Source organism: Leishmania donovani, chromosome 26, assembly GCF_000227135.1.
Source record: "Leishmania donovani BPK282A1 complete genome, chromosome 26".
In the NCBI taxonomy this organism is placed as follows: Eukaryota; Euglenozoa; class Kinetoplastea; order Trypanosomatida; family Trypanosomatidae; genus Leishmania; species Leishmania donovani.
This window is the reverse complement of record NC_018253.1, coordinates 157,136-167,943: the sequence shown is the minus strand read 5'-3', so window position 1 is coordinate 167,943 and position 10,808 is coordinate 157,136. Positions and strand designations below refer to the sequence as shown.

General features: G+C 60.4%; 3 protein-coding genes across 3 annotated transcripts; all 3 read left to right on the top strand.

The window, feature by feature from the left end:
- Positions 1 to 1,933: 1,933 nt before the first annotated feature.
- Positions 1,934 to 3,121, top strand: LDBPK_260580 (hypothetical protein, conserved; the record flags this gene model as incomplete). The annotated part of the gene is made up of 1 exon (XM_003861598.1): positions 1,934 to 3,121. The coding sequence occupies one exon, from the start codon at positions 1,934 to 1,936 to the stop codon at positions 3,119 to 3,121; it is 1,188 nt and encodes a 395-aa protein (XP_003861646.1).
- A 1,495-nt stretch (positions 3,122 to 4,616) lies between these two features.
- On the top strand, positions 4,617 to 5,615 carry LDBPK_260570 (hypothetical protein, conserved; the record flags this gene model as incomplete). Its single annotated transcript, XM_003861597.1, has 1 exon — positions 4,617 to 5,615. One exon carries the CDS (start codon positions 4,617 to 4,619, stop codon positions 5,613 to 5,615), a length of 999 nt encoding a protein of 332 aa, XP_003861645.1.
- Positions 5,616 to 6,154: 539 nt separating this feature from the next.
- Positions 6,155 to 8,266, top strand: LDBPK_260560 (spliced leader RNA PSE-promoter transcription factor, putative; the record flags this gene model as incomplete). The annotated part of the gene is made up of 1 exon (XM_003861596.1): positions 6,155 to 8,266. The coding sequence occupies one exon, from the start codon at positions 6,155 to 6,157 to the stop codon at positions 8,264 to 8,266; it is 2,112 nt and encodes a 703-aa protein (XP_003861644.1).
- Positions 8,267 to 10,808: the final 2,542 nt, after the last annotated feature.

Below are 10,808 nucleotides of genomic sequence, written 5' to 3'. Positions count from 1 at the left end.
GGTACTGCTGCCGGAGTACGGTGGCTCTTCGGTGAAGGTGGAAGGGGAGGAGCTCTTCCTGTACGATGAGAGCGTGCTGCTTGGCGTGCTGTCAAGCTGAGAAACGGGTGGAGAAGAGACCGACACGGTACGCGGGACACGGCACACGCACTCTTCTCCTTAGCAGTGGACGGAAAAGAGGAACGGATGAAGGGAGGCAGGGGAAGGATGTCCGGACGTGGTCGGAGGGCAACAGGTATGTCGTCGCACAGAAAACAAATGGAAAAACAACCGCCCGTCCGAGTAAGGGGGAGGGAGCAGCGTGGGCAGGCCACTCCTTGCTCATCCTTTCGCTCGTCTCTTGTCCAACGACCCCTTGCCCCCCCCCCCTTTGCAGCCATAGCTGTGCGCGTGCGTCTCTATCCTCGTTCTGTTTTCGCAGGCTCTTCTTCACGTACGCGCAGGGCGTTTCGTCATTTGATTTCCCTTTTTTTCTGCCTCCTCCTCGCTCGAGCACACGTGTGCACCCATGAAAGCTCATCACGCACGCACATTGGCTCGCTCCTGCCTCTTGTGCAGGTTGCTGCTGTGTGGGTCGGCGTGTCTCTGTGAGTGCAGGGGGAGGGGGACACTTCTTTTCTCCCTCTCTGTACTTCGCCGCTCTGTGCTGCATGCGCGTGCAAACGCACTACTGCGTCAACGGCAGCCTGACGGCGAGGATGGCAAGCGTTGCGAGGACGAAGTGGTGAGAGGGAGGGGAGGGAGAGGGGAGGGCGGGTTCAGGAGGAGGATGGCGGCAGGGTGTGCGTGTGTGTCTCTGTATGTGCGGGCGAAAGCGTCTCACGCATGCGGCATGTAGTTCGTTAACGGAAGTGCGCACATGCACGCGATCGGACGCACGATACGACGACACAGCATGACTCGGGCTTCATTTTACCTTCATCACCACCCTCGGTCTCTCTCCCCTTCTCTCGCCCTCTCTCGACTCCTCCCCCCTTCTCCCCTCTTTCCATGGAGAGGGAGAGAGAGGGGGAGGGAAGAGGCGTGAGCTCGTATCTGTTTCTAATCGGATAGCATCTATATATATATATATATACCTAAGTAGTCAAGTTGTTTTCACACACCCACACGTATTCTCTCTTGATATGGACACTGACTTGTTTTCTTGCATCGTGACAGAGGATCAGAATGACAAGCGCGCACATACACGCACGGGGCATCTCACCTCACCCCTCCCCTGTATTTTGTCTGTGGGGAGGAGGGAGGTCGCTGCTCATCTCTCTCTTGGCCCTTCCCCTTTCTCCCTCTCTCCTGTGATCACGCGCGATAGATTCCCTCTTACCCTGCACGTGTGTGTACGTGTCTGTCTGTGCGTGCCTGTACCCGTCTCTGTTTTCTGGGCCATCTTACTACTTGGTGTGGACGCCATGAGCAGCCGGCGCACGTGGGAACAAAGAGGGGATAGGGGGAGTGGGACGCAGGCAGGTGCATGTCGGGACGGGATTGGGGGGGGGGGAGCAGCTTAGTGCTCTACTGCTCTCCCATAGGTTGAGCAGCGGCCCCAGTACTATCCCCACCTCTCAAAACACGCACGTCGGCCTCCGTGTCTTAGGATCTTTCTCAGCTGTGCGCTCATGGTGTTTCTACCGCTGCCCACTCTCCGCCAGATCACCACCGTTGGATCGACCCCCTTCCCTTCTCTCCCCTTCTCTCCCCTTCTCTTCCCTTCCTTCTCGTGTGCGCATCCCTTTACCCGCACTGCCCACCACTTTTTCACCCTGCAGGCCGTCGCCCACCCGCCCTCCTCACTTAACGCACACGCACACACGTCAGCGCACCGATCGACGCCAGCGGGCGCACGCGCACGTGCATCTTTTTGTGTGTTTCTTCCACCTATCGCTACTACCGTGTGCTTCAGCGTCACACGCATCTCCCCACTTGGCCACCTCACTCCATGTACCGCTGCGGGCTGCCTCTCTCCACACCCAGGCATGTGCCGGCAGCGCTTGCACACAGTGGCAAGGGCGTCGTGAGGCGCAACGGCGGGGCTACCTGGACTGCGCGCCGCAGCTTCACGAGCAGTACAACGCTGCGCTCTTATCCACCTGTCTCAGAGTTGCCTTCTTCCACCCCTGCCGCACCCTCTCCGTTGCCATTCATTTCGGCGTTTACAGCCAGCGATGCTGCCGAGACTGCCGCAGTGCCTTCTGCGGACACCTCGTCTCCGCTCGGCACTGGCACCACTGCTGCGGCTACTGCGACCGTGAATGACCTTCATGGTGACGAGGTACCCCTCAACACACCGGCGGAGGTCGAGGAAGCGTTTGCCTGCTCTGTGCAAGCGCGCACGGTCAGTAATGTGCAACTGCGCCGCTACATTGACCACCTGCCGCCGAAGGACTACTCCTTGGCCCTGGCGGCCGTGAAGGGTGCCAAGGCTGCCGGGCTGCGCATCAGCGCCTCCACCTATGAGGCACTCCTTTCCTCTCTCATGAGCGGCGGGCAGCTGCGGGCAAGCATGGAGCTCTACCAAGTTATGATAAAACAGCATATGGCGCCGACGCCGAACATGTACGCAGCGTTGATGGAGATGTGTCTGCAGCGCGGAATGCCCAAGGCTTGTCAGTCGCTATTCGACGATATGCAGCAGCGCGGCGTGCGACCTGCTGCCCGCAATTACGAGCTGATGATCACAAGCCTCTCCGCCGAGGTGCCGCCGCAGTGGGCGCGCGCCATCGAGGTCTTCGACAGAATCTCTCGTGAGCGCAGAAGTCGAATCACCGCCAAGACCTACAATGCCCTCATGCGGGTCTATATGAACATGGATCCGTTCGACTGGCGCGTCGTATATAACTGCTACAGCGAAATGCGCAACCGTCGCCCGCGTGTGCCGCTGGAGTGGGAGAGCTATCTCATCCTCTGCGAGGCGCTGCGGAAGGGCAATGCCGGCTATGTGCGCAGGGGCATGGCATACATAGATGCCTGGATCGCCGTGACACCGCTGCGCTCGTGGAACTTCTTGATAGGGGCCATGGCGTACTTGGCGTTCATGATGGTGCTGAAGTCGATCGTGGGGTACTTCGTCGTGTGGTACTACGAGTCGAGTGTCCCCTCCACGTCGGACTCCGTGCTTCCCAGGTGAGCGTGCCGCACTTTTCTCTGCCCACGTGCCAGCATACCGAGGAGGAAGGGAGGGGGAGGTCAAACCGCGGAAACGCTCAACTACAGTGTCATCGCTCATACGGTAACACGGGCAGGGAGGGAGCCCATCCATCTGCAGGCATGAGCACGCATACTGTCGGGCGCACATGCACGCATTTCTTCCGCTCGTTTTTTCCGTTATGCTGCTGTCGTTGCTGTTCCATCGGAGGCCGGCTCACAAGCAGGAGCGCGGCGGTGGACCCTGTGTGTCTACGCGTGGGAGAATGAGGGGGTGAGCAGCGCTGTTCTCATACCTTTTTTCCTATCCGCACCCGTCCCCCTTTCCGCATTCTGTGGGTGTCTGCACGACATGCGGCGTGACTGCTCATCATCTCGATCGCAAACGGACACGCCACATTCGCATGCTCACGCTTACACCCTCTCCCTCGCTCTTTCCCCGTATCCCGCCTCCTCTTCTTCCTGTGTGCGCGTGCGCGGATGTGGCCACACGCGCACCCGCGCGTATCACAGATTAACAGAGCAACGCGATGTGGAGAGAGGGGGGGAGGGAGGAGTGCGAGGCTGTAGCACATGTATACCATCGCGCACGCCGAGACGAAAACAAGGACGCACGCAAAGAAAAGCTCGCAGGTATTCGTGTGCAACGCGAAAGGAGCGAGAGGTGCGCTGGTATGGGGTGCTGCGACATTCCCCATCGCTGTCTCTCGCCCTTACCGCGGCTTCCGCGCATGCACACGCCCACAGACCGAGGAAGCTTGCGTATCCTGTTACAACGCGCCCGTACCCTCCTCAAGACACTCACCTTTCCCTCACCTCCGCGCAGCTTCATTTGAGTGCAGCGATTCGGTGATATCGCCCAGCCCTTTCCACCACCGTAGCCTCCTCTCATCCTCACGTCGTGCGCGGTATATTGGTATAAGAGAAGAGGGTGCGACCATCTCCTCTACTCACCACTTCCCTTTTCACGCATACATGCTGGACGCACGCGCAGGAGGCATGAACTCCTTGCGTGTGCATGTGTGTCTGCCATTCACCCACCTTCGTCGCCGCCTTCCGTTTCTTCTTCCCAATCACCACCGCTACACAAATCTGCGCCGACTGCGTGTCTCTCACGCACGCACGCACCTCGTTCCTTACGACGTCGTTCTCTATTTTGTGGTTGACCTACTTTCCACCCACCCCGGCATGGGCGAAGAGACGCATCGCCGTGGTGGCAGCATCTCGTCCCCCTAGAGTACCCTGTATTTCTTTTTGTTGCTCTTTTCCGCTGACCATACCCGCGCTGTCTCGCGTGCGGCTCTCCGCCTCTGTGTCGTTCCATAGATCCACTTTACCTCCCCAGCTACGTTCGAAGTGGGAGCAAGGCACGCGAGGACGCCTCTCCGCACGGGTGCCAGCCGCCGTTTCCATTCGGTTGCCCTTTTCCACATCCTCGGCGCTCCTCCCTTTCGCCCATCCTCTGCCCAGTGTGCATCATGGCATCCACTTCCGGACCGGCCTCGCTCGAGGAAGCGGCGTTGGCCTCCCTCGCTGACTACTCCCCAGAGCATCTCCAGATGGCCGAAACTGCCCTCCGTGCGGTACTGACGGAGAAGGTGCAGGCCCTTGCGACGGAGCATGGCGATGCCTTCATCCAGGGCCTGGTGCAGAAGGAGATCGCCAGGACAAGGAAGATGGAGACGGAGCTGGCGAACGTGAAGAAGAGGCTGGGCGTGCAGGAGCGCTCCGTGGACAGCGTGCGGATGGACGTGCGCAAGGTCAAGGCGCAGGAGGAGAAGTCCAAGTACATCTGCCAAAACCTGCAAGAGACGGCGAGGAAGCGAGAGCAGCTGACGGAGAAGATGCAGCCAGAGATGGAGGCCTACCGCAGCGATGTGCGGGAGCGCGTGAGCCAAAACGTGCAGAGCATCTGGGCAGAGTGCGAGAAACGTCGCGAGCGCGTTGAGACAGTCGAGGCGGAGGTGCAGGGGCTCGAAGCGAGGCTGATGCGCCAGAAGGAAACGTTTGAGCAGAACTTTGCGGAGTTCCAGGATGGACTGAAGGGGCGCACGGCGGAGTACCAGGAGCTCATTGTAGCCTATCAGGAGGCGACCAAGGAGGTGGAGCTGATCGAGGCGCAGCTCATGCTGGTGCGGCGCGAGCGCCAATCGGTGGAGATGACGCGGGCAGCCCTGCAGCAGCAGCTGGAGGTGTACGAGAAGCAGTTCGAAGGGTTCGCCGAGTCTGTCATGAAGCCGGCAGACGTCGAGGCGCTCGCAAGGCGCCAACACGATCAGGCGCAGATGCGCATCACCGAGTTGGAGGCGGAAAAGGCGAAGGTGCACCAGCAGCGCCTTCAGATGGACAAGGAGTTGACGGATCTACGCGCCAAGCACGCGTCACTGAAGCGCGAGATGCAGCAGCTGGAGAAGGCGAAGACAGCGGCGGAGAAGAAGTGCCGCCAAGCCCAGCAGAGCCGACAGGAGAAGAAGTAGATGCTCTAAACAGGCGCGCCTGTGTCTCCGTGAGCGCGGGTTGGCTGGCTGGTGTATCATCATTGATCAGATGCGTTGCTGGTTTCGGATTGCGCGTCTCTGTACAGAGGGAGTTGTGCGTGTTCTGTGAGCTTCTCATGACATACGCGCACAGGGCCATACGCACAGAAAACGCACACAAAAGCAGGCGGAAAGCCAAGCATCCCGATATCCATGGGGTGTCCATCGTCACTGTGCTGCGCTACGGAGCCTGGCAGATGCCCGCGCACCGTCACTCAGTCTTGTTTGTGATGTCACCGAGGGGGCGGGGAGAGAGAGAAAGATAGCAGGTTCCAAAGCAAGCAGCAGCAGTGCGGAGATAGCCCTGTGCACAAAACTGCTCTTCTCCGCCGGTCGCCGTGTTGTCTCCCCCTCGCCGACTCGCTCCTCCGCTTCTTTGAGTTTTTCGACTCGTTTCTTGGGCTTCACACCTCTCTCCCACTCTCTCCGCTCTTTCCCCGGTGACTGGGCGCTTCCGCCTTGTGCACGCCCGCTTGTGCATGTGTGAGGGTGCCACGGTGGCGCTGCTTACTCTTCACCCTTCTTCTCTCGGCTCTAAGCCACCCCTCTCCCCTCCCAGTACCGACACACGTACAATGCGGCGCTCGCTGCGCTTGTGGTGCAGCAAGTTGGACCTGGATGGCAACCCGTCCCGCTACTTTCCGCGCTTCCGCCCGCGGCGGCTGGTCATGCCAGTCGATCCGAGCGACCTCCACAGCGACAAGCGGCAACCTAACCCGCTATTCATGAAGGTAAAGGCGCAAAAACGCCAACGTCGCCGTGCCGAGATGCGTGGCGCCGTGCAGCTGGCAAGCGTTCCCAAGGAGCGCAGCGTGGGGGACGTGTACCGGCTCCTGATGGATGCTTGTGAGACGCAGAACTTGTTCTCCGATGCCGCGCTAACGCCGCGGACAGTGCGAGATCTGGAGTCTCTCCTGCAGGCCTACAAGGCCGCTAACGCAGCGCTGCGACGCTCTGGTCAAGCGTCAGCAGCTCCCCTCGATGGTGGAGCAGCGTCGGCCGGAGAATCGACAACGGAGCAGGGATCGCCACGTAACGACAACGCGCCGCAACACAGCTCTCCACTGTACTCGCGTGCCTTCCAAGCGAGTCCACCGCCAGTCGCCGCATCGTCCTTTGCCTCCGCCACTGCCGCTGACACACTCTCCATTCGCGAAGTGGATCAGATGTGGTCGATGCTCGATCACACACCCCTCAACGCCCCCGTGCACGGCGCTCTCGCCCTACGCGGGGACGCGCTGGTACGTTCCGTATTGCTGGAGCTCACCTACTCTGCTTATCCGCGGCTGCGCTCGAAGCATGTGCAGCAGTTGCTGCATGAAACGACAGGGTTTCTGCCGTGCGGCCGTATAGCCATGCGGATCGGCCTCGCCGAGCACTGCGGCGTAGAAGGTGACATCGCCATGTGGCGTGAGCTCAACGTCCTCTCGGAGCGCATGCGTATCGCGCGAAAGGAGGCGGCAGCGCACCTGCAGCGCGTCGAGAAGGGCATAGCAGCGCAGCGCCGGTGGTACTGGAGGGCGGTGTTGCGCTCCGCCGCTGCACGGCTGAAGCTGTTTCCAGTGCACAAGGAGGACCTGTTGCCGCGCATGCAGTGGGTGCGCAGCTTTCTCTTCGCCTTTGTTGCCTTCGTTGAGATGGCCGAGACTTCCGGAGACGCCCACGCCCGCGTGCGACCGCTTATCTATCAGCTGTTTGCGAGCCAGCTGGCACGCCATATACGGCTCCGTCAGATCATCGAGGCGGCAGAGGCCATTGTTGCCGCCACGTCCGAGCAGGACGCCCGTGTAGATGCACCAGCAGCAGCTCCCTCGGCTACTTCGCCTCTATCGCCGCCTTTGGATGATAATGAAGCGAGTGTCGAGGCGCTCCACCGCCGCGTTGCTGAGGAGCTGGCGCGGGTCAAGTCCCGCACTGTAGACGAGGAGGAGGTGCTGGAGGGCCGTGCGCACCCAATGAACCGCAGGGCCGACCGGCGGCGCGAACAGTTTGAGTCAAGTGGCGGCGCCCATGGTACCCAGATGCTCCACGATGAGGCCCTCGAGAGGCACGCGGAGGACTACGGCCATCTTGCACCACCGCTGCTGCTCCACGCACTTGAGTCGACTAGCCCGAATGCGTTCAAAGAGGCGCAACTTGTCCTTCGCTATGCGCCGCAGGTATCCGAGAAACTGCGCCGATCACCGATCGATGTTGATCAGGTGGTGCGTCGCGTCGTGGATGTGCAGGAGACAAACAACTACGCCTCACTGCACAACGCGCAGCAGTATCGCCAGGTGGAGTACACGGTTTGCCGCCTCTACGCCGGGCGCTACTGCCTGGGTGAGGGGAAGGGCGAAACGCTCATGTCGGCGATGCAGGATGCATCCATGCGGATGCTGTTGAATTACTACCTCCGGTTTCCTTTGTCAGCACCATCGCCGCTGGAGTCGCCGACGCGGACGGAGGGGAGCAGTGATTGCTCCAGTCATGGCAATGGCAGGGCTGCTATAGCGACGGCACACATCCCTGACGGCGAGGACGGCAACGCGGGTGGCGTGCCGGCGCCGCGGATTCGCTCGCCGACGACGGAGGAAGAAGTCGTGCTGTAGTGGTGGAGAGGTGATTGCCGGCGTGGGAGAGGAGGGCGTAGGCAGGAGATCGGGGGACACCCCTCTACCGCCTTCCTCGCCGCCCCCCTGCTTTGCTCATGCGTACACGCGTCTTTCTTCACCCGCGCCACCCCATCACTCTGCCCTCAATGCCCACCTCATCACTGCCAGCGCAGCCTCAAAGGGGGCGGGGAAGGCGATAATGGAGCGAGCAGCACTGGGCTGCTGCAATGGTAATAAGGGACGGGGTGGGACGTACTTCACAGTTCAGATCTGAATTCTGGGGGCGTGTGTCGCACACAAGGCGCATGCAAGGGGTGATGTCTTGCCTTTCGGGCAGCTCATGCAGGCGGTGCACTAACAAGCTACAAAACGAAGCGAATGCAGCCCGTCAGTGAAGGCTTGGCGATCAACGGACGAGGAATCGTCACATCGCTTCTCTTACAAGAGGGTGTGCTTGTGGAAAGGCAGCACGCATGGGCCATGAACAGGATGAGGCTGCGAGGTGCGTGCGTGTGTGCGTCTGTTGTTTTGTTGCTGCAATGTGCCCACACGCTGATGTGTTCCCCTCATCCGTGCCGGTGAGTTCCTTATATGTTTCCTGCCCTCCCATCCCTTGTGCCTTTTCATCTGTTGCTCGAGCCGACGTCGGGCACCACACGCCACAAACCCAACGACACACGAAAACGCCACGTCTCCTTGAATTCTTCTCTTCCGCGTCTTCTCGTTCGTGACCGATGGCGCACCCAGACACTCATCAACGCGTCTACCGACAGTGCGAGACGGGTGGGAGGGGGGGGGTGAGGACACCCGGACACGAGGAGGCAGCAACAGTGCACACAAGAGGGAAGCAGAGATACCGACGGGCGCGTGCACCGACTCACGTCTCGGTCTGCGTACGCACGTTCCTTGTCTTGGTCGCCTTTTGCTGACAGCTCATGACCTGGAAAACCGTTCCGCTCCGTCCCCCTCACACATGCGTGCACCCCATTTCCTAGCCGCTCCCACCACCTAGCGAAACAGGGCAGCACAAAGAAGGCGTAAGAAGATGTTCACGTTGGGTGAACCGGGTGTCCACGAGGGTGAGGCCGATGTGCACATGCCACCCAGCACGATTCTGACTTCCATCAGCAGCATCTGTGGCATGCACGTGCCGATCTCTCTCGGCCACCAAGGCGGTCTCAAGGCGTCTAACCTAGTGAAGATCAATCGCCTGTGTCGCACGGGAGTGCATGAAGGGTAACCCCGAGGTGAGAGATGCGCTGCAGAGGCCGCCGCAGGGAGTGACTCGTGCGAGTCTGGGATCCGCAAGGGAGAGCAACTTCGCGGCATCCACAAAAGCTTGCCTTTCCATCGGGTTGTAGCGCAAGTAAAACATGCTCGCAAAGCCCTCTGCCCTCGAGGGCACTATCCGGGGACTCATTCCACACATTGTTTCCCTGCTGCACACTCTGGCGTTTGTGTGCGCGGCGGATGTTGCCATGGGAGCACTCAGAGGTCGGGCCCCCTTCCACTCGTTTTCCTTTTCGTTCGCGTCTGAGAGAAGTTCCTCCGTCTTGACTTTTCCGTGAGATGCTGTGCTGCCCTTATGAGGTGTGCAGTTGTTGGGTGTCTGGCGGTGCTGCGCACTTCGGACCCTGGTGTGACGCAGGCGAAACGTTAACGAGCCTCCGAGGCTCTAGGTGAGGCGGCGCTGCGTCTTCCGGCACTGAAGCGAACTCGTTTCTCAGACTAGTGGAGCACATGGGAGGTGGCGTCTTCCGTGGAAACCGCTAAACCGGGAACGTGTGATGGGCTCGTGGGTGTCACAAAGGGAGGTACCGGAATACACGTGCCATGCGCCTCGCGCGCGCGTCTCGGTCGAATTCGGCGCCAAGGTGCCGACTGATCAGGTGCGGGCCAGTACCGACTTGACGCACAAGAGCACAACGATTGACTGACGCCGCACGGCGGGCTGGGAGTTGGCGGCGACGGGGAGGTGGTGGCAATGTGGCCATCATGTGTGCTAATCGGCCGCTGCCGTCAACGGAGTGAGAAGGCGCCGGCTCTGGGCCTTTGCATTTTGCCCCTGTCGGCAAAGGGCATGCGGATGCGAGCAGGCTTGGACGGAACCGCACGACGACGAAGTGCCGCGGCCCTCCCATCTTCTCGCGCATGCGCCGCACGGTGTGGGCTGCCACGTTCGTGCAGTCTTGCTACCGCCGGCAAAGTTGCGAAGCGACGCAAAGACGCACGCAGTAGCCATGCTTTTTTTTTTTCTTGTCTCTCTCCCTTCGGCCACTCCTCCTCTCCCCTTCCTTCTGTCCATGTCCGTGTCCGTGCGTGTTCGCGGTGTGCGGAGCAGAAGACGGCCCTCTTTGCGTGCAATCTAACTTCTTTCCTTTTTCCAGTTCTGCTGCCCTGAGAGAGAATGCCGCTGTGTGTGCCTGCGTGCGCGTGTGCGTAGGAACTGGCCGCTCTCGAGAATTGTTTCTATCTACTCTCTTCTGTGTGCTGCTTCGCGTCGCCGCTTTCACTGCTGCCAACGGATCAGGTTCCCATC